The 25,387-nt window shown below is 42.4% G+C and overlaps 1 protein-coding gene and 1 non-coding gene across 2 annotated transcripts; both read left to right on the forward strand.

Annotated features, from left to right (window-relative positions):
* The first annotated feature begins 179 nt into the window (after positions 1–179).
* Positions 180–24,624, forward strand: Cct3 (chaperonin containing TCP1 subunit 3). The gene is given in 14 exon segments (NM_199091.3): positions 180–318; positions 2,338–2,399; positions 3,876–3,926; positions 4,004–4,066; positions 6,493–6,589; positions 8,448–8,565; positions 12,356–12,542; positions 15,315–15,464; positions 16,304–16,436; positions 16,611–16,692; positions 21,111–21,291; positions 23,274–23,519; positions 23,864–23,995; positions 24,304–24,624. Coding segments are annotated over 14 exon segments (1,638 nt in total). The 5' UTR covers positions 180–287; the 3' UTR covers positions 24,409–24,624.
* On the forward strand, positions 18,337–18,472 carry LOC120101251 (small nucleolar RNA SNORA2/SNORA34 family). The gene has a single exon (XR_015679279.1). It is a non-coding gene; the product is annotated as a small nucleolar RNA SNORA2/SNORA34 family (small nucleolar RNA).
* Positions 24,625–25,387: the final 763 nt, after the last annotated feature.

Genomic DNA, 25,387 nt, shown 5'->3' on the forward strand with positions numbered 1-25,387 from the left:
GCGGCCGGGAGCGGCCACGCTAGTGCGCAAGCGCTTGCGTCCCCCCACCCATCATGCTCTCTCTAGCTAGCTTGCCGTGCCTTTCTTGCGTAGAGGGCGGGGCTAATACCTACGATTGGCCTATGTTTATGCCAATCAATGAAATGGGCTTAGTGATTGGCGGTACTTCAGAGGTTAGCATGTTTCTGTGTCAGTCCTGAGGAGGCAGCGTTTCCTTCGCTGCTCTTCTCTCCAGAAGGTTCTGCCGATCCCCCAGCTCTGGAAAGTCGGCTCTTCGTCGTGCCGCCATGATGGGCCACCGTCCAGTGCTCGTGCTCAGTGAGTTCAGGGAAGCGATGGCTCCCTCCGCCCCTCTCTCCCCATGCTTGCCAGTGTTTCCCGGCCCCGTCCCGCCATGACTCGGCCCTCGTGCTTTCCAGTCGTCTTTTCGCCTTAGAACCTCCTTCCTTAGTTTTTCTCCTCCTGCCTTCTCCTGTCGCCCTCTTTTGACAAAATGACTTTCTGCTCTCGGAGTCGCTAGTTTTTAACGTGTGCTTTATCCCATTTGTGTTCCGTTCTTTAGTCGCCACCCTCCACGCCCCCGTGTCCTTTACAGCATGATTTCCGTCTGGTAGTTAGTAATAGTGGTTCTTAACGTTAGGCCTTGCTTCGTATCCTCGGTCCATCCCTTAGGAGAGGCGTGACTTACGGCAACTCGCTTGATTTATGCTTTAATAACAGTGTTTAGGAGACCGTAGTACTTCTCCAAAGAATTATGAGTTAAGTTGGTAAGTAAAGCTTCCTTTGCCGGCAGATCGGAAATGGCATCTTTTCAGTAGCGGTCATTCAGCAACCCTTGTTCTGAAATGACATTCCTTGCGTTCCCGATCTTGAATGTGATCTTTCCCACCAGCCAGTTAAGTTCTCCCAGATTCCTCTCCTGTTTTCTTTAACTAACGCCTCTCATCTCAGTAAAGAGCACCAGTTCCTTGTCAGTTACCCGAGCTATTGAGAATAATTCAGTAAACCGGGTTCAAAGTTAAGACATACTAAAGAGAAAAACATGTAGTATGGCCACACTGAGAGGAGAGACAAAGGGGTTCAGTGACACTACCCCTCCTACCAACACTTAGATGAACGAATCTATGGGGTTTTAATTAGCAGACCAGAGGCATAAGGAGTCATCGTTTTCTGCTCTAGTCTCCTGAGAAAGTTTACCTACAGGCTGGCTCTCCAGGCATCAACATCCCCTGGAACTGGAGTTATGGGCAGTTGTGACCACCATGGGGGGCTGGGAATTGAAGCTGAACCATCTTTCCAGCCTCACAAGCACACTTTCTTGGTCACTAATCTTTGAGACTCTGTAGCTCCTCTTCCCACGGAGGTTGTAAGGGATGTGCACTCTGGGAAAAATCACCATCCTGCTGAGCCCCATTCAGGGATCTAAAGATATGAATCGCTGGAAGTGTGTGAGCATGCATACAAGGAAAGTATTGGTCAAGATTCTGAAGTTAAAGCATTTCAGGTTATCTCTTAATGTACTGGGGCTTCTCTTCATTCTGTGTGTCTTTTGCCTGCATGTATGTCAGTGTCTGCAGACACCAGAAGAGGACATCAGATCCCCTGGAAGTGTAGTTATAGATGGTTGTGAGCTTCCATGTTGATGCTGAAACAGAACCAGAGTTCTCTGCAAGAGCTTCCAATGCTTTTAACTACAGGGCCATCTCTCCAGCCCCTAAAGGTGCTTTTTGAGACAGGATCTCACTTTGTAACTCTGACTGGCCTGGAACTTTATAGACCGAGTTGAGTTGGTTCAGAAATTCATCTGCATCTCCAGTGCTCAGATTAAAGGCATATGCTACCATGCCCAGTCTTAAACCATTGTAATTGTAACTGCTGGTTATACACTGAAACCTTTGTATTTTTGTTTTCAAAACTTGATAAATAAGGTTGGTGGTAGGATCCCTAAGCAGGTTTAAAAAGAAAAAAAGCACCAAGCCTAATAATAACTGGAGGTCTTTTTATTATGGTTTGTTTGTTTCGTTTGAGACAGGTTCTCTATGTAAACCAGGCTGGCTTCCAAGTCACAGAGATCCTCCTGACTCTGCCTTATAAGTGCTGGGGTCAGAGACATGCGCCACCATACCTGACTTAGATGACCAAGTTTAATCCCTGGCACTTATATGATAGAAAGAGAATTTAGTCCTGAAAGTTGTCTTCTGACCTCCAAAGTTGTGCTACGCATTGTACACTTGATATGTACATATATACATTAAAAAATGTAAACATTTTCTTTAAGTTAGGAAATAAAATGATTGTGTACACTGGGCTATTGACACGTGTTTTTGTCTGTTTTAGGTCAGAATACAAAGCGTGAGTCTGGAAGAAAAGTTCAATCTGGAAATATCAATGCTGCAAAGGTAACACATGTTTTAAGTGATAATAGCAGTTCATTCTGGATGACTCCCTAATATTTCAAATATTACAAATCTTCATTATTTGTAATAGCAAACTTCCTATGGTTCTGTACAGTTGAACAGAGGAAAACGCATGTTTCCCTGACAGTGATACAGGAAGGGAGGTTTTTAAAGATTTACTTATTTATTCATTGTTTGAGTGTTTTGCCTCCAAGTATGTGTACGTGTACCATGTGCATGCCTGATGCACAAGAAGCCTAGAAGAGGTTGTCAGATCCCCCTGGAACTGGAGTTCCAGGCTGTTATGAAAGTTACTATGTGAGTGGTAGGACTTCTGAAAGAGCCTAGGTCCTCTGAAAGAACCCTGTCCCCTCTTTGGAGACAGGATCTTGTCGGGGTTGCCTAGAATTTTCTATGCACGCCAGACTATCTTTGGACTCAGATCTGCTTGCCTTTGTCTCCCAAATCCTGGAACTAAAATCATGTGCCAGCACACTTTCAAACTCATAAATATATTTTTAAGTGAATGATTGAAAGACTTGATTTCATGTGGCTTAGAGACCACTGTCAGTAAAAATATTAAGGCTGGACTCTTAGGACACTAAAACGGAAGACTTTTTTTTTTTTAAGATTTATTTATTTATTTATTTATTTATTTATTTATTTATATGTAAGTACACTGTAGCTGTCTTCAGACACACCAGAAGAAGGCATCAGATCTCATTATTGATGGTTGTGAGCCACCATGTGGTTGCTGGGAATTGAACTCAGGACCTCTGAAAGCAGTCAGTGCTCTTAACCACTGAGCCATCTCTCCAGCCCCTGAAGACTCTTTTTGAAAGTTCATTTATCATGTCTAAAATAGTTAGCATTCTTGTTAAACACTGACTCTGGCTGGAAAGATGGCTTTTTTTTTTTTTAAACAATTTCTAATTTACTTTATGTATGAGTACACACAATTGTTATCTTCAGACACACCAGAAGAGGGCATCAAATCCCATTACAGATGCTTGTGAGCCACCATGTGGTTGCTGGGAATTGAACTCAGGACCTCTGGTAGAGCAGTCAATGCTCTTAATTGTTGAGCTATCTCTCAGCCCCAAGCACTTGCTACTCTTGCAGAAGACATAGATTTGATTCTCTAAACCCAGGTGGTAGCTCACAACTTCCTGTAACTCCAGTTCTAGGGCATCCAACGTGCTCTTCAGGCATCCATCTGGAGCACAAACATGTATTTGAGCAAAACACTCATACCTGTAAAAAATAAATCTTCAAAACACTGGCTATGCACTGGGCATGGTGGAGCACGCCTTTAATCCTTTCATTGAGAATCAGAAACAGGGCTGTCTCTTACGTTCAAAGCCAGTCAGAGCTACCTAGTAAAACCCTGTTTAAAACAAAGTAATGGTTCTGTTTGTGGTTCTTCGAAACACATTATTCTCTGACTATGCTTCTTGTTTTGTATTTCCTTACCAACAGACAATTGCAGACATCATCCGGACCTGTTTGGGACCTAAATCTATGATGAAGGTTGGACTACCTTTTATTGGAACTCAAACTCCATGTCCTCTTTTTTTGTTATCTATAACACTTTTGCTTTTTCTTAGATGCTTTTGGATCCAATGGGAGGCATCGTGATGACCAATGATGGTAATGCCATTCTTCGAGAGGTATGTTTGATTTTGGTTTTGTTGTTGTGTTGTTTTGTTTTTGTTTTTGTTTTTCTTTAAACCTCCTTTTCTAACAATTTTGAATACCAAGAACCTATTCAGATACATGTAGATAACTTTGGCATAGTGTTATATGCCTCTAATCCCAACACTTTGGGACCAGAGGTAGAAGTAAGATCATGAGTTCATCCTGCACTAAATAAAATAACCCTGTCTAAAATCCAAGTTTATCAAGGCATGATGGCAGTGTGCCTCTAATCTCAGCATTTTGGGGTAAAGGTCAGAGGAGTAGGGATTTGAGATTAATCTTGCGGGTTCAAGGCCTCTGAGTACTGTGATTACAGGTTTGGAACATTTTTCCTAGCTAGTCTGCCTGCTATGGCTGGCTTAAAGATAGAAACTCCAGGGACTGGGGATTTAGCTCAGTGGTAGAGCGCTTACCTAGGAAGCGCAAGGCCCTGGGTTCGGTTCCCAGCTCCGAAAAAAAAGAACCAAAAAAAAAAAAAAAAAAAAGATAGAAACTCCAGGTGTGCTACATGCCTGCTATCTCAGCATTAAGGCAGAAGAGTTGAGATTGGAGAACAGCCTCAGCTATGTATCAATAATTTGTCATAAAGGGAGGCTAGAAGATGTACCTCTCTATTAGAGTACATCTTTCTTATTCAGAAGGACTTAGATTCTATTCCCAGCTGCACAAAATAAAGGGATGCACCAGAAACTTAATTTTCCCATGACTGAAGCTGTATGGGGTTTCAGTGGGGCCTACTTCTGACAACTAAGCCAGAATCTCTTGTTTCTTTTCTTTTTTTAATTAAGTATTTTATTTATATAAATACACTTGTAGCTGTCTTCAGACACACCAGAAGAGGGCATCAGATCTCATTACAGATGGCTGTGAGCCACCATGTGGGTGCTGGGAATTGTACTCAGGACCTCTGGAAGAGCTGCTAGTGCTCTTTTTTTTCTCTCTCTCTCTCTTTTTTTTTTTTCCCGGAGCTGGGGACCGAACCCAGAGCCTTGCGCTTGCTAGGCAAGCGCTATACCACTGAGCTAAATCCCCAACCCCACTGCTAGTGCTCTTAACCACTGAGCCATCTCTCCAGCCCGAATCTCTTGTTTCTTATATCTTTTAATAATGTTTCTCATTCCTTTCAGTTGTAAGCACATGGTCTCTGTTTCCACCTTATGCTGTTAAAATTCTTGTTTGTCCTTTATTTGTAAAAGAATGATGGGACTCACTTTAAGCCAGTATGACCTTGTTTTAACTTGAATGCATCTTCAAAGGCCACCTTCCAAGTAAAGACAACATTCATAGGTCAGACAGTTTAGACCTTTGAGTCTGTCTTCAGAGGACATAATTCAATCACTACAATGCTTTTACTAAACTGAAGAAGCTTTAAAGATTAAGTTCTCAGTGACACTTTTCCCCACAAATGTGATTTGCTTAAGATATTGAAGAGAGGAGCACTATGACCCAAGGATGTACCTTCTAGAGGTACAGTTTCTGGTGGTTGTGAGCCCTCCAATAGTAGGGCTAGGAACTGAATTTGTTTGGGTCCTCTAAAAAAGCAACAAGTACTTGTAACCACTGAGACAGCTCTCTAGCCCTTGGGGTTTTTTTCCTTTTTCTTTTTTCTTTTTTTTTTTTTTTTTTTCTTTTTTTTGGGGGGTGGGGGTTGAGACAGGGCCTCACTATGTGATATATGGGTGGCCTAGAATTTACAGAGATCCACCAGCATCTGCCTGTCTCTTCTGAGATTAAAAGCACGAGCTACCACATCTGGCTGGAGCTGGTTTTAATTTAATTTAATCTGAGAAATATAGTAAAACAAAGGGTTAAGAGAGTATGAGACAGGCTGGAGAGATGGCTCAGCGGTTAAGAGCACCCGACTACTCTTCCAGAGGTCCTGAGTTCAATTCCCAGCAACCACATGGTGGCTCACAACCATCTGTAAAGAGCTCCAATGCTCTCTTCTGGTGTATCTGAAGACAGCTACAGTATACTTATATATAATAAATGAATAAATCTTTAAAAAAAGAGAGAGAGTATGAGACACTCAAGAGTTGGGGCATATTAAGAGGTCTTTTGAGAGCTGGCAAAATGGCTCAGTTTGCTGCCAAGCCTGACAACCTGAGTTCTGTCCCCAGTACTCACATAGTAGAAAGACAGCCAGTAACCACAAGTTGTCTTCTGTCCTTAAGGGACATGTATGGCATGTATGTAACCACATAAAAACAAAACTGAAAAGTTTGGGGAGGTTGTTTTGGTTTTTTTGTTTGTTTGTTTTGTTTTGTTTTTTTTCCCTTTTTTTTCGGAGCTGGGGACCGAATCCAGGGCCTTGGCTTGCTAGGCAAGCGCTCTACCACTGAGCTAAATCCCCAACCCCCAGGTTTTGTGTTTTTAAAGTGGTTCGTTTTTCTTTCAGATTCAAGTCCAGCATCCCGCAGCAAAATCCATGATTGAAATTAGCAGGACCCAGGATGAAGAGGTTGGAGATGGGACCACATCAGTAATTATTCTTGGTAAGAGGAAAGTAGAAGATTGAAGGAAAAAAAATTAGAGATAACATGTGTTAGCCTGACATTGTGGCACACACCTTCAATCCCAGCACTAGGGAGACCAAGGCAGGTGGGTCTCTGAGTTCAGCACCAACCTAGTCTACAGTGTGAATTCCAGAACAGCCAGGGATCCACAGAGAAATCCTGTCTCGGAAAAAAAAAAAATGGTTTTTGCAATAGATAATAAGATTCATTCTGTAAAGTTATCATAAACAACAAGTAGTTTAATTCCAAGCTATTACTGATAGAAGCAATAGAAGGTTAATAAGTTCCTCTGGTACATTTTTATCATTTTAATGCATATTGTATGTGAGTTGGTCTTTTTTTTTTTTTTTAAATAATTTTGTTTTTAAGCCAGGCACTTTTGACAGATAGTTTTACATGAATTGTTTTTATATGCATATGGGGAGTTGTTTATCTTTGGGGCAATTTAGGTTTTGTTCTAAATTATGTGCATGAGTGTGAGTGTGTTTGTTTGTCTGTCTGTCTATGTGTCTATGATGGTTTGTTCTCAGGAGTACAAATGCTCACAGAAGTCAGAAGAGGATATTGGGTCTCTTAAAATTGAAATTACAGATGATTTTGAGTCACTTAACTTGGTTGCTGGGAATGGGTTCTGAAAGAGTAGTTAAGTGCTCTTAACCTCTGAGCCACCTCTAGCCCCACTTGCTTTTGCAGAGGACCTCGATTTGGTTTCCCAGCATTCACTCTTCACTCACAATCTGTAGCAGTGAGTTTTAGCTACATTGCTTTGTGCTCTAGCCACCCACCCAGGAACTCTTTGGATTTGCAAATGAAAGGCAAATGCACATTAGCTTATTTTTGAAATGCTTGCTAACTCAATGACTAGGCACTCCTAAACCTTCCCCTGCTATCCTAGGCCCAATTGGAGAAGTGTCCAGTGGCTACTTACCCAAATTCACACATGGCTGATTGGTTTTCTCTCCTGCAGCTCCTGTGTCCCATCCTTCTCCCTGGAACTCGTGGTGGTCTCTCTTTTCTCTCCCTAGCCTATGCAACTCTAAAGAATCCCACCCTGCCCCATCTCCCTTTGCCCAGCCATTGACTGCTGGCATCTTTATTGATCTATCAAAAACCAATTAGGGACATGGACCTTTAGGGTGTGGATAAGCAGATTCCTGATTGAATCAAAGCATTAGAACCAATCTCCAAACAACAGTCATCTGTACCTAGTTCCAGGGGATCCCATAACCTCTTCTCACCTCCCACAAGCACCAGGCAGGCACATGGTACACACACGCAGACAAAACACACACATATCTATAAGAGATTAATATAGATAGTATAGTTAATAGAGACCTGGGTAAGATAACTAGAAATAATTTGTTTTCTGTTGAGAACAGTGGCCAAGCATTCTCTCAAGGCTGGCTTTGAGTTCCTGTTTCTCCTGACTCTGCCTCCCAGTGCAGGGGTTATAGTGAGCCCTTTTTCTCTGTTTTATTTTTAGTGACAGCAGTTTGGCTGTATCCTAAGGTATTATGTCAATAAATCTCTTTCCCCTTTGTACTTTTCTTTCTTGGGAAAAATATTTTCATTTTTCTTGGGAAATTGAAGTACATATTTAGTTAGAAAGTTAAAAAGGAAAGAGTAAGCCCATAATGTCAATTTTAGATAAATTAAGATGTATCTAGTAAGGATGTTTTCTTTATAAATTGTTTATAGAAGTTATAAAATGTAGAACAATATTTATAGCCAGATACATACATACCTTTAGTGAGATCTGTTTTAAGAAAAATTATTTTTTATTAGCATATCCTGGTACTTTGAAATGCGTTGCTATAATGCCTATATCCTTTTGCAGCTGGAGAAATGCTGTCTGTGGCTGAGCACTTCCTAGAGCAGCAGATGCACCCAACAGTGGTGATCAGTGCTTACCGCATGGCACTGGATGATATGGTCAGCACTCTGAAGAAAATCAGGTATGGAGGCAGGACTGAAAATAGATAGTGTGAGAGGCTTAGATTGATCTGTTCTTAATAAAAGAAAGCCAAGCACATAGGTTGAGGGCCATTAGAGCAAGCACACAAACAAGGTACTTTCCATTATGGAAAAAAGATAGCAAAATAGAGAAGAGAATTCTCATTTTAAAAAATAATTCGGGGTTGGAAAGATGGCTCAGCGGTTAAGAACACTGACTGTTCTTCCAGAGGTCCTGAGTTCAATTCCCAGCAACCACATGGTGGCTCACAACCATCTGTAATGGGATCCGATGCCCTCTTCTGATGTGTCTGAAGATAGCTACAGTGTACTCATATACATAAAATAAATTAATTTTTTAAAAAAGATTCTGGTAGGGGTTGGGGATTTAGCTCAGCAGTAGAGCACTTGCCTAGCAAGCGCGAGGCCCTGGGTTCAGTCCCCAGCTCCGAAAAAAAGAAAAAAGATTCTGGTAGTCCTTCAGTACTCTAGGCTGGTTGTCTGAGCTGGTCTTCAATCTACTTGGAATCCCAAAGAAGTAGGCTCTAATGCCTTAGCAGCAGGCCAGATGAGTTTGCCAGTGAGAATGAGAGCAGGCAATCAGCAAGTCATGTATGAGTATAGCTAATTCGGGGCTCTGTGCTATGAGGATAGTACCTAGCAGGTTTCCTTTGGAACAAGAGGACCACACCTGAAAATGCTGCTTGAATGTAGAGAACTTGAATGTAGTTTATACTTGCTTGGTGCTAATAGTGCTGTGAAGGGAGTATAAGAGTGCGTGCCTTTAATCCCAGAAGTTATGATGCAAAGGAGGGCGACCCTAATCAAAACGACACAAAGTGGGCTGGAGAGATGGCTCAGTGGTTAAGAGCACTGACTGCTCTTCCAGAGGTCCTGAGTTCAAATCCCAGCAACCACATGGTGGCTCATAACCATCTGTACTCTTCTGGTGTGTCTGAAGAGAGCTACAGTGTACTTACATATAATAAATAAATAAATCTTTAAAAAAAAAAAAAACGACACAAAGCCAAGTGTGGTGTTGCATGAGAAGCAGAGGCAGGTGGATCTCTTGGGTTTAAAGCCAGCCTGGTTTATGTAGTGCCAGAACTGCAGAGTGAGATCCTGTCTCAGAACAACAGAGAACAAATTCCATGATGGAATTAAAAACATGCCACAGTGCCTCAGACCCTCCCCCAAAATATCCTCAACTATTTTTTTTTTCTTTTTTTCAGAGCTGGGGACCAAACCCAGGGCCTTGCGTTTGCTAGGCAAGTGCTCTACCGCTGAGCTAAATCCCCAACCCCTCCTCAACTATTTTTTAAGTGGCTTTTTCCTGTTTAGAGCCCCAGTAGGTCTAGAACAGGATATGTATATCAAGCAAAGAAACCTGTGCCTCCAGAGTACTGAAAAACCTGACTTTTTTTTTTTTTTTTTATGACCTACTGATTCCAGTTAGTGCTGCCCATATGTGTGCAGGGCCATGCACCAGAGAATGACCAATCCACCTGTGGCCACAATTATAAAGAAAATGGCCCTCCTCCAGCAACTCCCAGTTGCTAAATGTTCTGCCATGGTGGAATTTTAACAAGGTGTTTTTGTTTTATGTATGTGAGTACACTGTCACTCTTCAGACACACCAGAAGAGGACATCAGATCCCATTATAGATGGTTGTGAGCCACCATGTGGTTACTAAGAATTGAACTCGACCTCTGGAAGAGACAGTGCTCTTAACCACTGAGCCCTCTCTCCAGGCCCACACTGGAATTTTGACTGGCTTGACCTTGAACAAGTAACCACAGCTGCTGTGATAGTATGAATGCTGTGGCATTGTCTTGTTCACAGCCACTAGCTCTTGCATTCTGATTGCCCTCTCTTCTGAGATGTCCACAAACCTTGCGTAGAGATTGATACAGATGTTTCATTTGCAACTGAACACTCAGAAGTGCTTAGTTACTCTTTACACTTTGACCAGTCTCTGTCTTTGGGACAAAATCTTCTCCAACCAAGACTGAAAGGTACACATATTTGTAGGTCTAGACTTAATCTGTGTCCTGCAATAGAGGTGTGTGGTGTCTTCAGTAATAGAGTTTTATTATCTAGTTATGATAGGCGATCAAGAACAGTGGCGATGGTTTCTGTTTTAGGGTCCTTTGGATCTTCCCTGATGCATACATAACTCATTGGGGATTATCATATGCCTGGTACTGATAAGTTCATATAATCACCATGTCTTCTGCAAGCAAGCATTGTCCATCCATGCAGGGAACCTTCAAAACACATCTCCCTCCTTTTTCCTTTTCCTTTTAGTGGTGGTGAGGTTTTTTTGTTTTGTTTTGTTTTTTTAAAGGGTTTTTCTGTGTACCCCTGGCTGTTCTGGAACTTATTCTGTAGATCAGGCTAGCCTCAGAGATCCTACTGCCTCTGCCTCTGCCTCTGCCTCTCCCTTCTGAGAACTGGGATTAAAGATGTATGCCACTATGCCCTGACTATTCATGCATTCTTACTGTTAATCCACCCATCACTGCTTCCTTTTCCCCATTCCTCAACTCTTATCTACACTTAAACCTTTAACTACCAGTATTCCATCCTTTAACATGTGTTCCATTATGCGCTCCCTTATTAAGGACTCCTTCCTCCCCTGTTTTAATGTTCCCCCTTTAGATTTTAAGAGGCAGGTTGAAACAGGATGTAGTCCTGGCTTGTCTGTGAACCACGTTGACCTCAAATCTGTAGAGATCATGCTGCCTCTGACTCTGGAGTGTTAAGATTTAAAGATGTGTTTTTTTTTTTTTAATTTTGACATTTGTATTTTTTTTTTTTAGATTTATTTATTTATTATATATAAGTACACTGTTGCTGTCTTCAGATACACCAGAAGAGGGCATCGGATCTCTTTACAGATGGTTGTGAGCCACCATGTGGTTGCTGGGAATTGAACTCATGACCTCTGAAAGAGCAGTCAGGTGCTCTTAACCGCTGAGCCATCTCTCCAGCCCTAAAGATGTGTTCTATTAAGATGTTTTGTTGTTGTTTTTGTGTGGGTGGGTGTGTGCATATGAGTGCAAGTGTCTGAGAAAACCAGAAATGTGACTCCCCTAGAGTTTTAATACACTGGACACAGGTCCTCTGGAAGAATAGCAAGTGCTCTTAACTGTTTAGTCATATCTCCATCCCCACCTTTAGATATATTATGATAAATTATAAAGCGTGGCATTTGGGTATTAAATCCAGGACTTTATGCATGTGTTAACCAAGCACTGTGCCATCAAGTTGCATCTCCAATCCCAGAATCTATTATTTTGAGACATAGGCTCATGTAGTACAAGCTGACCTGGAACTTACTGTGTAGCACTGAAGAGAGCTTTGAACTTTTCAGCCTCCCAAGTACTAGAATCATAGGCATTCACCACACCCGAATTTTTTCGGTGCTTTGGGGTTGAACCTGGGACTTTTTTTTTTTTTTTTTTTTTCAAAACTGGAATCCGTATTTCTCAGGGTAGACCTCCTTACTCTCTTGTATCCCTGGCTACTTTTTTTTATCAAGCAGTAACTGTCTATCTTGAACATTTGCCTTAGATAATGCTTTTGGAAGCTGTTGCCTCTTCCCTAAAATCTATCTGGCGTTGTAAAGTGTTTTAGGAATTTTAGCAGTATTTGAAAGTTTAGCAAGATGTCTTGTCACTTTAACCACTTCATTCTGCCTCTTAGCATGCTCTTATGCTCACTGAGGTTTACACGAGTTACTGTGGTAAACATTTTATATTGACTGTTATCTGGGTTTCTTTTTCCAGTACCCCTGTTGATGTCAATAACCGTGATATGATGTTGAACATCATCAATAGCTCTATTACTACAAAAGTCATCAGTCGGTGGTCCTCTTTGGCATGCAACATTGCACTGGATGCTGTTAAGACTGTTCAGTTTGAAGAGAATGGCAGAAAGGAAATTGATATCAAGAAGTATGCAAGGGTGGAAAAGGTAAGCTAGTCCAGTGTGTGCTTGAGAATTAAGTATCTGTCATGGGCATTCCAGTTCAGAGTAGGGTGTCTTTATTTAGTTAGACTAGAAAGAAGAACTGGACTAACTTAGAGCCCTGTGGGATAATGTCACAGGTAAAGCAAGTATAAGATAGAAGGAGGCTGGGGTTGGAGATTTAGCTCAGTGGTAGAGCGCTTGCCTAGCAAGCACAAGGCCCTGGGTTCGGTCCCCAGCTCCGGAAAAAAAGAAAGGAAAAAAAAAAAAGATAGAAGGAAGCCTGTCATTGGACAAGAAGGTGGGAGAAAAGTTTGAAGGAAGAGAAGGAGTCTGGAACGGAAAGGAGGAAGAGACAGGAGGGACAAGGAGAGAAGCCGTGGCAGGATAATATGGCAGGTGACGTTAAGATTCCGCTCTGCGTATTTACAGGTTCTTATTAATGTTCTTAAGGGATGGATGTGTATTGGGCTTTGTATGTTTAGGTGTGCAGTTACATCTTATCAATTGGATCAAAGGTTATTGTGTTGTGTGTTCTTTTCATTTGGCAATTTAAGTGTAAGAAAGTGTGCTGCGGCTGGTCTGGGCTGACACAGAGTTGGGATGTGTGTTTCTGGCATGGAAACCTGCCTTGGGAACTAGATAGGTAAAGAGATTGCTGCCAGGCTCAGAGAGAGGCCTTTGGCAGTGTGATATGGGATGGAGCAAAGCGGGTGAGACGCTTTGCTGACTGAGACTTAAGATATCCAGCAGATACCTTGGGGCACTGCAGTGTACACCTAGAGTGAGGATAAAAGATTCCATTTTATTTTTTATATCTTTACAACAACAGAGCCCAGAAACAAAGACCTAAAAGAGTATCAAGGAGAATTCCTGATAGCATTTTTTGTTCCCTTTACTACCTTCCATACACAAGGTTTACAAGGGTAAGAAAAGACATTGATATGTCCGTAACTATGCCTGTGGGTATTAATTAGCTACTGGTGAGGATATTCATTTTACAAGTGCTGAGGTTGGTGAAATGGCTTAGTGGCTAAGAGCACTTAACTGCTCATGTAGAGGACCCACATTCCATTACCAGCACCCAGATGGTGTCTCACAGCCATCCATAATTCCAGTTCCAGAAAACCTGATTTCCTCTTTTGACCACTGAGGGCACCAGGTACACATATATTACATATGCATGCAGGCAAACCACTTTGTTAGTCAGGGTTCTCTAGAGAACAGAACTATGAATATTAAAGAGAAAGGCTTTATTAGAGTGACTATTCCAACAGTGGCTGTCACCTGATAGAAAAATAAGATTCTGGTAGTGGCTGGAGAGATGGCTCAGCAGTTAAGCACTCTGACTGCTATTCCAGAGGTCCTGAGTTCAATTCCCAGCAACCACATGGTGGCTCACAACCATCTATAGTGGGATCTGATGCCCTCTTCTGGTCTGAAGAGAGCAACAGTGTACTCATTAAATTAAATAAATTAATTTAAAAAAAAGATTCTGGTAGTCCTTCAGTACTCTAGGTTGGTTGTCTGAGCTGGTCTTCAATCTACTTGGAATCCCAAAGAAGTAGGCTCTAATGCCTTAGCAGGCCAGATGAGTTTGCCAGTGAGAATGAGGGCAAGCAATCAGCCCTATGTCCTTTTATGTGGGCTGCCACCAGAAGGTATGGACCACTTTCTGACCTCAAATGATCCAATCAAGAAAAATCTTTCACTGGTATGCTAGTTGCTTGGGTTTTAGTTAATTCCAAGGTGTCGGAAGTTGACCACCAACATTGACCATCACATACTCATTATAATAAAATTTGTTTGAACAGTGATGGCACTCACCTTTAATCCCAGCACACCAGTCAGAAGCAGGCGGGTCTCTGAGTTTGAGGTCAGCTTGTCTACAAAGTGAGTTTCAGGACAGCCAGGACTACAAAAGCTTTCCTACTTTTACTAAATTTAAGATCAGAATGTAAGTGTAGTAGCTAGCTAGTGTAATATCTTAGAGCTAGCAGCTGGAGCTCAAGTCTAAAAATCTGTGGGAATATCCTAATGATGAAGTAAGTCCTTTCAAATCTTTGTCAGGACAGTGAATTTCTATGGATCTTATTCATCCTTCAGGTTGCATGTCATGGCCCAAGATTAGCATCCTTCCTAAGAAGTCAAATATTTGCAGCCGAGCTTGGTGGTGAACTTTAATCCCAGTATTTGGTAGATGCACTTAGGTACATCTATATATAGCTACAGCTATGTAGTAAGATTATGTCTCAAACCAAAAACAAGAACATATTTGCAGCCATTGCTTTGGTTCTCACTATTCCTAAAGGACCTGGAACTCACTGATGCTCACACCACCTTAGAACTTATATGGTGCCTGCCACTTATCTATTTAATTATTTTGTTTTTGAGTTTCATAGAAGAAAGGTATCTTGGATCTAAAAGAGTAGTCGTTTGGGAAAGCTGTATGGGGATAGATTTGAGATGGATTTGGCTTGCATGCAGGGAAGCAAGTGCCGTGTGATGTGTCATCAGTCCCAGTTATTGCATCTTGGTTATGTATTAAAGTAAATCTTCTTGGGCTGGAGAGATGGCTCAGTGGTTAAGAGCACTGTCTGCTCTTCCAGAGGACCTGAGTTCAATTCCCAGCAACCACATGGTGGCTCACAACCATCCGTATTGAGATCTGATGCCCTCTTCTGGACTGCAGGCATACATGCAGGCAGAAAGCTGTATGCTGTATACATAATTAGTAAATATTTAAAAAAAAAAAAAAGTAAATCTTCTTTTGCTCAGATACCCGGGGGCATCATTGAAGACTCGTGTGTCTTACGTGGAGTTATGATCAACAAGGATGTGACCCATCCAAGAATGCGCCGCTATATTAAGAATCCTCGAATTGTTCTACTGGATTCTTCTCTGGAGTACAAGAAAGGAGAAAGCCAGGTAAGATTCCCAGCCTTGTGAGGGTTTTATTTTTTGTTTTTGAGATAGGTTCTCTTTACGTAGCTCTGACTGTTCTGTAAATCACTGTGTAGACCAGACTGGCCTCAGATTAACAAAGATCACCTGCCTCTGCCTTCTAAGTGCTGGAACTAAAGTACATGTGCCACTACCCCTGGCTGCCCCGCTTTAGTAGACTTGATCACTAATATGGACAAGTGACATTTGTGTGCTGCCATTTATTATCCTTTCTTGAAAATAGTTTGATGTTTGTTTTCCAAGTGAGCAGTCTGAAGCCCAGGACTGAGGGAAGAGAGTGACAAAAATTAAATAAATTTGTTGTGCACTCATTGAGATGTGTGGGTATAGACAGAGTCCTGCTTACATGGGCAGGTGAATGAGGCAGGGAGACCTCTTGGATCAGAAACAACCTGGACAATGTATAGGATAAGACCCTGTCCTAAAAAAGGTATAGAGAATTTGAGATCTGAATTATTCATACACACTAATAAAACAAAAGGTCCAACCCAGATGTGTGGAACAGATGTGAAGTTTTGACATTCAGATTGACATTTTCTGGAATACATGAGAGGGTTGGGTAGAGGGAGTAACTGGGATGACACTTGACTATCTTCATCAGCCTAAGGATTTTTAAGTTATTTTCATTTATGTTTATTGTGTGTGTACCTGGATGTGCATGTGGCAGTCTGTGGGGAACATTATGTGTCTGAGTACAGGTTAGTTGGATCCCCTAGAGCTGGAATTCCAGGCAGCTGTGAGTGCTACTCCTGACTGCTGAGCTGTCTCTCCAGCTTCAGTCAGTGCCTTTTCTTCATTCACAGACTGACATTGAGATTACACGAGAGGAGGATTTCACCCGCATCCTGCAAATGGAAGAAGAGTACATCCAGCAGTTGTGTGAGGATATTATCCAGCTGAAACCTGACGTAGTCATCACAGAAAAGGGCATCTCGGGTAGGGCCCCATTTGTTTTTCAAGCCTGCCTTTGAGGTAGAAGAGGGTGAGTGGTGTGATTTGGTTTTGTCCCATGGGTTGGCAAAGACAGTTGTGTGCTGTTTTAAATACTTTGGGGATAAAACCAGTTCAGAGTTTGGGTGTCTAGCTGACACATCTACTCTTAAATTTCAGATTTAGCTCAGCACTACCTCATGCGGGCCAATGTCACAGCCATTCGTAGAGTCCGGAAAACAGACAATAATCGCATTGCTAGGTAAGTAAGCCAGTTAAAGGTAATATTTTATTTTAGCTGCATAGTATATTCATTGCCTGAAATGGTGCAGGATGCAGTAACTGCTTGTCAAAAAGTTCTGTTCTCTGAAATTTTTGCTCAGTGGTAAAAATTTCTTTTTCTTTCTTTCTTAATCTCTTTTTTTTTTTTTTTTTTTTTTTTTTTTTTTTTTTTTTTTTTAAGAAAAGCTGTTGCTCTGTATCCCTCAATGACCTGTAACTCTGCACCCCAGACTGAATTTGAATTTAAAGCAGTCCTCCTGCCTTTCAGTTCTAGGCTTCCAGGTGTTAGACCACTCGGGGCTGGTGATCTGTACTGTCTGGCTCTGTCTTTACTGTCTGGCAAAAGCATTAGATCGCTGCTAGTGAGTCCACTTCTGTAAATTTCAATACACTGATGTCTACATTCAGGGTATCTATTTCTAGTGCTAATTTATTATGGCCAGAGTGGTACCTGCCTATAACTCCAACACTAGGGTCATAAAGGGAGAAGAATCAGTTCACAAGTGATCTTTAGAGACCAGTTGGGGCTATGTGAAACCTTGTCTTAATATCTCAAAAAACAAATTTTTTAAAATGTGACCAAGAGTTCCAAAAAGAAGGTTTCTGTCTGTTGAAGTTAGTAGGCATTTGTGAAACAAATATGTAGGTGCTGGGAATGAAGCTACAATGGTCCTCCAAAAGAGTACTTTTGACCATTAAGCTATCTTTTTGGGCAGTCCTCCATCTTTTACAGCTGGCTATGGTGATTGTACCTCTGGATGCAAAGACAAACTATTTGAGTTTGAGGCCAGCCTGATCTACATAGTGAGTTCTAGATCAGAAACTGTCCAAAAAAAAAAAAAATACCATTAAGAAAGTAAAAGACTTAGGGATAGAGAGAGAGATGGCTCAGTGGTTAAAAGCATTGACTGCTCTTTTAGAGACATCCTGAGTTCAGTTCCCAGGAATCACATGGTGCTTCACAACCATCTGTAGTGGGATCTGATGGCCTCCTCTGGCATGCAGGCATACATGCAGATAGCATTCATATATTAAAAAACATATAAGTAAGTACATTTTATTTAAAAGGAGAGAAAAATTGATACTGGATGTCATGACGTGCACCTTTGATCCCAACCTTTAGGGGGTAAAGGCAGGCTGACTTCTTGATTTTGAGACCAGCCTCGTCTGTAGAGCAAGTTCCAAGATAGCCAGGGCTATAAAAAGAAACCCTGTCTCAAAAACCCAAAAAATAAAACTTTATGATAGGAGTAATTGAAATGGCTTGGGGTATGGAGACATTTGCCTCCCAGCTTACCACTTGGATTCAGTCTCATGAAAGTAGAAAACTCCTGACTCATACATGTGTGCCACAGCTAAACCTAGTTAATTACCACTAAATGTTACTGATACAGGGACTGTAGTTACACTAACTGCTATTGTAAAGGATCTATGAAAAACCAGTGTTGATGGTGTACATGTATAATCCCAGCACCTGAATGGCTAAGGTAGGAGGATCTTTGTGAGTTTGAGGCCAACTTTTGCTGCATAGTCAATTAAAGAGCAGCGTGAAATAAAAGTTGAAACCCTGGTGGGTCTGGGCATTCACAAAGTGACTTGTCAATTTGCCATAAAAGCCTGAAGATTGGCCCTGAATCAAGGCCAGCAGCTTGCTGAAGCTGTTGGCTTCAAGCAGGTGCCTAAATAAATGTCTTTCTATGGTCTGTTGGCCATTTCAGAAATTAAAAATGTAATGGTCAATTCATTAGAAAGAAACATCTGGCTGAGGGAGAGAAAAAAAAGCCTGAAGAACTGAATTTGATTCCCCAGATCCTATGTAAAGGTGGAAAGAGAGAACAGACAGACAAACAAAGTTAGCCTCTGCTTTTCACACGTGCACACTTGAGTTGTTCATTTGGATCTGTAGGTGTGGTGCGTGTGTGTACTTTTTCCTACCACTAAGTCAGTGGTACGACCTGTCATTCTATCACCCGAGTAGACAAAGCAAGAGGCTATCAAGAGCTGAAGGTTATTTTCAGGGACTTTCCAGTTAGCCTGAGCTATAAGAGACATCTCAAAACAAAACAACCACTCAGGACTCAGAAACCCAGCACTCTAGAAGACTGAGGGAAGAGGATTGATTATCTTAAGTTTGAAGTCAGCCTGGGCAAATTACTTCCGGGCCATCTTTTACAACTGAATGAGACTATCTCAAGGCTTGAGGGTGGGAGGGTAGGGTCCTGATGGTTCAGTGGGTAAAGGTATCTGCTTTAAGCCTGACAACCTGAGTTTGATTCCTGGGACCCACATGGTGCATAGAACTGACTCCCACAAGTTGTTCACTGCACAAAGTAAATATAATTTTGAAAAAGCTAACCTATTGGGTTAATTCTCTTCATGAAACAAATACTTGAGAAAAGGTTTATTTTGGCTCACAATTGGGAAGGTTCTAGTTTTTTGTTGGTTGATTTTGATTTTGGTCCTGAAAACCTTTCCACTGATCCAAAATCATAAAGACTTTATTACTCCAGTGGAACTACCAAAGGGAACAAGGCATTATTAGAATGTAGAACTATGGGAAATACTTGAGATCCCAACTCTACCACCTACCAGGCACATAACTCAATTTAAGAGAGTCCTATGTCGGGGTTGGGGATTTAGCCCAGTGGTAGAGCACTTGCCTAGCAACCTCAAGGCCCTGGGTTCGGTCCCCAGCTCCGGAAAAAAAAAGAAAAAGAAAGAGAGAGAGAGTCCTATGTCTGCTTGTTCCAAAATGGTTCTAGACATGCATATGCATGCTTAGTTTTTCTCCTTGTTCCCATAAGTTTACATGAAAGGAGACATGGTATCCTTGTAAGCTGAGCAATGGTGCCTTTAATCCCAGTGCTCAGGAGACAAAGAAGGCGGGGGACTCTCTGAGTTTAAGGTCAGCCTGCTACACAAAGCAAGTTCCAGAGCAGTGAAGACTATACAGGAACACTGTCTCAAAGGACCAAGAAGAAAAAGAAAAGGAAAACTGCTATCCTGAGCTGGGTGTAGTGCCTTAGGCCTTTAATTCCAACACAGGTACAGGCAGATGACAGGAACACTGAGCCTATTGTATATAGATGTACATAGTGAGCTCCAGGACTGCCAAGACTAACTACATATCGAGATTCTGTCTCAAATAAAAAATACGAGGGGGGGAAACCTGCTTGGTACTAGTGTATAATATGATCTTAGCACTTGGGAGGTAGAGTCAACAGGGTGGGAAGTTGGAAGCCAAATTGGATTAAATGGGACTGTCCCAAAAGAAAAGTTTAACATTTATTATTGGGTTATGTTTATAATTTGTACTGTCTGGAATTCAAAGCTGTACTTAAATCCACAATCCTACCTCGGCCTCCTATGCTAGAATCATAGATATATACCCCAAGTTTTTCTCAGATTCTTGCTTGACTTTGGAATCTTTTCATATAGTCTTTTTTTTTTATTACACTTTCTATGATGTGCAGAGGGTACATTGCATGTGCATATGTAGAAGTTAGATGACTGCTTTCTGAAGTGTTCTCTCCTGACTTTTTTAGTTCTGGGTTGTATTAGTTAGGGTTTTATTGCTGTGAAGAGACACCATGACCAAGATAACTTTTATAAAGGACAACGCTTAGTTGGGAGTGGCTTGAAATTTCAGAAGTTCAGTCCATTATCATCATGGTGGGAAGAATGGCAGTCTTGGCAGACAAGGTGCATGTTGCTCTAGAAGGAGCTGAGTATTCTACATCTTGACCCAAAAGCAGCCAGAAGGGGACTGGCTTCAGAAGGCAGCTAGGGACTCTTCTGTAAAGTCCACCCCCACAGTGACACACTTCTTCCAACAAGAATACAGCCATTCCAACAAGGACACACCTCCCCATGGGCCGAGGATTCCAACACAGAAGTATGAGGCCAAACCTGTTCAAACCACTACATGGGTATTGAACTCAGGACCTCAGACTTGTATGGAAAGCGTGGTACCTGCTGAGCCATCCCATGGCCTCTTGGTATAATTGAACTGAGTTACATATGTGTGGGAGTTCATTGTCCAGATTTTATTATCTAAAAATTATATTTGAATCCAGTTATGATTAGTTGCCATGTGTATATATATAATTACATTTCTAAAGCCAAATTTAAGAAACGTGGCTTGTGGGGTTGGGGATTTAGCTCAGTGGTAGAGCGCTTGCCTAGCAAGTGCAAGGCCCTGGGTTCGGTCCCCAGCTCCAAAAAAAAGAACCAAAAAAAAAAAAAGAAACGTGGCTTGTATACATTTAAAACTTTCCTACCAGTCGGTTCAGACCTCTCAGTGATTCTAGTAATGCATTTTAGTCTAACCTTTAACCACAGACGGTAGATTACTAGATGGGTAAAAGCATCTGAAGTCACATCCTCTCCACCCAATAGAGCCTGTGGGGCACGGATAGTCAGCCGACCCGAGGAACTGAGAGAAGATGATGTTGGTACAGGAGCAGGCTTATTGGAAATCAAGAAGATTGGAGATGAGTACTTCACATTCATCACTGACTGCAAAGACCCAAAGGCCTGCACCATTCTTCTTAGAGGAGCCAGCAAAGAGATACTATCGGTGAGTGAGCCTTGGCAACGTGACCAAGGGAAGGACATTGTTCCATCCTAGAATTGTCACCACTGTAACAAGCTTAATATGTCGACTTTAAAAGAAAATGATGTGGGTTGGGGATTTAGCTCAGTGGTAGAGCGCTTGCTAGGCAAGGCCCTGGGTTGGGTCCCCAGCTCCGGGGGGAAAAAAAAAAAAGAAAATGATGTAGCAGTTATTTTCAGTCCATGATCCTTTGGCCTGTGGCTGCATGACTGCATAGATGTGTGAAGGAGCAGAACCAGTCACATGACAGTGAAGAGATTAACGGGAGTACTGAGTGCCAATTTCTGCCCCTGGTGCCACGTAATCAAGGCATGGTGGTGAGTCAGAAAGAGGGACTGTTCTACATATAGAGTATGAGGCCAGCCTCAGCTTAAAGTAGAAAGAGAGAGGAATGGAAAGCAGGCACAATCTAGAAACTGCTGTGCATTTGGAAGCCTAATATGGCAGCTTATACCTGTGATCCCAGCTGAAGCAGAAAGATCACCACAAGTTTGAAAGTGTGAAGGGCTACACAAGCCAGGCCGTGGTTAGCGTATGCCTTTAACTCCAGCACTGGGTGGAGACAGGGAGAGGGGAGGACAGAGACAGGCAGATCTCTGAGGTTGAGGCCAGCCAAAACTATATAGAACTATGTAAAAATATCCTGTCTGAAAAACAACAGGGTTGGGGATTTAGCTCAGTGGTAGAGCGCGCCCTGGGTTCGGTTCCCAACTCAAAAAAAAAAAAAAAAAGAAAGAAAAAGAAAAACAACAACAAATAAAAACAGGCCAGGTAATGGTAGTGAATGCTCCTAATCCCAGCATTTTAGAGACAATCAGGTGAAGCAAGCCTAGTCTACAAGAGTTTTGGCCAGCAGAGGATATACAGGGAGACCTTGTCTCAAAACAAAAGAAAACAGCTGGAGCAGGAGAGAGGCTCAGTGGTAAGATCACTCATTGCTTTTCCAGGGAATTCCCCAGCCTCCAAAGGCACCAAACACACATGGCATGCATAAACTCATGCAGACACACGCACACACACACAAGATAGGTAAATCTTTAAAAATAAGAACGAACGGCAAAGGCCGGCTATGGTGGTATACTCCTTTAATCCCAGCGCTCAGGAAGTAGGAACAGGTGGGTCTTTGTGGGTTTTTTTAAGGCCATTCTGGTCTACTTGATTAAATTCCAGGGCAGCAAGGGTGTGAGTGTATGTGTATGTGATAGGATCTCATTTTGGTGGTTCAGTGTGATCTCGTATGGGTGGCAGCCCATATGTACTCCATTGTGGCTCCAGTTAAGCCACAAACCCAACATTACTGCTCCTTTCTCTTTTTTTTTTTTTTTTTTTTTTTTTTTTTTTTTTTTTTTTTTTTTTTCAGAGCTGGGGACCGAACCCAGGGTTTTGTTCTTGCTAGGCAAGCGCTCTACCACTGAGCTAAATTCCCAACCCCTCCTTTCTCTTTCTGTTCTCCTTCTACTGTCCCAGTCCCAGGAATCAAACTTAGGTGATCCAGCTTGTTAGTAAGAGCCTTGAACCACTAAGCCATTGCTGCAACTGCAGCCCCTTTAAATTGAAATTGTAACCCCATCCCTACTCCCAAAGGGAGTAATTGTTCCAGGATAGTAGCTGGTAAGCAGAGGATAGTTGACAGTACACCATACAGTCTGCTGGAGGGCACAACTAGGAAAGAAGGGAAATAGTTTGATTCTCTCTGGTGCAATATAAAGACCTAACCTCGTAGTTGAGATGTAATATCCCCTAACCCTTTTGCAGGAGTCCTTTTGTGCTCACATTCCTGAGTTAGAATGTGAACATAACTTCTGCCCCTTGCCAGTAGGGGTCACAAGGGTCTTCTTAGTTGCCCTATTTGTGGTTTGCAAAAAGTTTGCCAGTCAGGAAATCCTTAGCCTCTGATTTCTCTGTGAGTCACCGAGCTGACTAAACCATTTCTCGGCTTCCCCAAGGAAGTAGAACGCAACCTCCAGGATGCCATGCAAGTGTGCCGCAATGTTCTCCTGGACCCTCAGCTGGTGCCTGGTGGTGGAGCCTCTGAGATGGCTGTGGCCCATGCCTTGACAGAAAAATCTAAGGCCATGACTGGTGTGGAACAATGGCCATATAGGGCTGTGGCCCAGGCTTTAGAGGTCATCCCTCGGACCTTGATCCAGAACTGTGGGGCCAGTACCATTCGTCTGCTTACCTCCCTTCGGGTGAGTTCTTTTCTATACCCATTCCTTGCTGAGGTAAGGAAAGCTGTTTTCACCCTAAGGGAAAAAATTTTTTTCTGACAGGATGTTTATACTCATAAGTGCACATACCCTTAAGTTCATGCACACTTGTGTGGGTTGTATGTGTAGGCCAGAGGTCAACCTTTGGTGTCCTTCCCCAGTAGCCATCAACCTTAACTTTACCCCTTTGCTTTTCTTATCGCTCGTTCCTTCAAATCTTGTAGTCTGCCTTTTTTGCTGTCAGTTTTTAGTGGTTTGGTTTTGTCTGTTCTCTGACACAACATCCTTCATTGTACTCTCCCTACCCGTATTTATTCCACCTGCAGGCCAAGCACACACAGGAGAATTGTGAGACCTGGGGTGTGAATGGTGAGACTGGTACCTTAGTGGACATGAAAGAGCTGGGTATTTGGGAGCCATTGGCTGTGAAGCTACAAACATACAAAACAGCAGTGGAGGTAAGACGCCATACGTCATTTCTGTCCAGATAACCAGCTTCTGTGCTTTGTCTAAAAGGAAGGGCCATAAAAAGGCAGTGTTCCCCAAAGGTCTCCCAAGGAACTCTACTCCCTACTTACCTTTAGCTTATACAGAAGCAGCGTAACAGGGGACAAGTTATATCCCTTGCTTAGGTAGAGCTTCATTGTTCATTCGAGACTCTGAAGAGGAAGATCCCAGATAAAATGGTAATTCTGTGGAAGGAGCCAGGAGAAAGCTAAAAGTAAACGGTGTCTTTCTCTTCTCTGCTGACCTGTTTTTCTTTTAGACTGCAGTTCTGCTTCTGCGGATTGATGACATTGTCTCTGGCCACAAGAAGAAGGGTGATGACCAGAACCGGCAAACCGGTGCTCCAGATGCTGGCCAGGAGTGAGTGCTAAGCAAGGTGACTGAACCACAGAACCAGCAGTCTCCCCTTTCCTGAGCCAGAGTTCCAGGAACACTGTGGACATCTTTGTTTGCAAAGGATCAGGTTGAGGGGCAGCCCCCAGTCTGTCCCATCTCGGTTTGCAAAAAGCACTGACGTGTATCTCTTCTGTTGTAAGCTTCCATTCAGTTTGCTTCCAGTGATTAAATCTAAGTCATTTGAGACAGTTGTCATGTGTTTTTCAACCTTGGGTCACATCTCTACCTCCTAACAATGGAAAAGGAGGTAGAAGACTTTACTGGGAGGAAAGGAGACAAGTCACTATTCGCTGACTTGCACACACACAAACACATACATCCCACAGCCTTTTTTAAGACTAGGTCTCACTGTGACTGTGTAGACCTGGGCGTGGTGTTTCTACTGCCTCTGCCCCCAGGGTACTCTTGAGTACTGGTTGGTATCAGAGATTTTAAAAGGACTGTTACGCCACACGCCACACGTGGTTTGGTGAGTTTTTTGAATCAAATTAATCCCTCACAGTTGTGCCTTGAGAGACACCCCTGCCCCTAGCTCATTCCATCCTCACTGACCCTCACAGCTACATAGCCAGTAGGAGACAAGCCTGTGCTGCACTTGTCTCAAGGACAAAGTATATACAGAGCCAGTGAGGTTCAGTGGGCAAAAGTGCTTGCCGTTAAAGCCAATGGCATTCAGTCCTCAGTTTCCATAGTGGATGAAGAAGAGGTTCCCAAAAGTTGTCCATTGACCTCATCAATGTCCACAGTGTGGCACATGCATTCGTAGACATTACACAAAAGCAAGGGAGCCCAGCTTCAGGAGGCTGAGGTGGGAGTCCCCCTTTATCTAAAGCCAGACTGGACTACAAAGAAATGTCTGTCTCAGTGTATAAGATCTTTTGCTCTCCCAGAAGAAGCAAGTTCAATTCCTAGCATCTACACTTGGTAGCTCATTGTTACCTCCAGCT

The sequence above is a fragment of the Rattus norvegicus genome, chromosome 2, assembly GCF_021556685.1.
Source record: "Rattus norvegicus strain SHRSP/BbbUtx chromosome 2, alternate assembly SHRSP_T2T, whole genome shotgun sequence".
Classification (NCBI taxonomy): domain Eukaryota; kingdom Metazoa; phylum Chordata; class Mammalia; order Rodentia; family Muridae; genus Rattus; species Rattus norvegicus.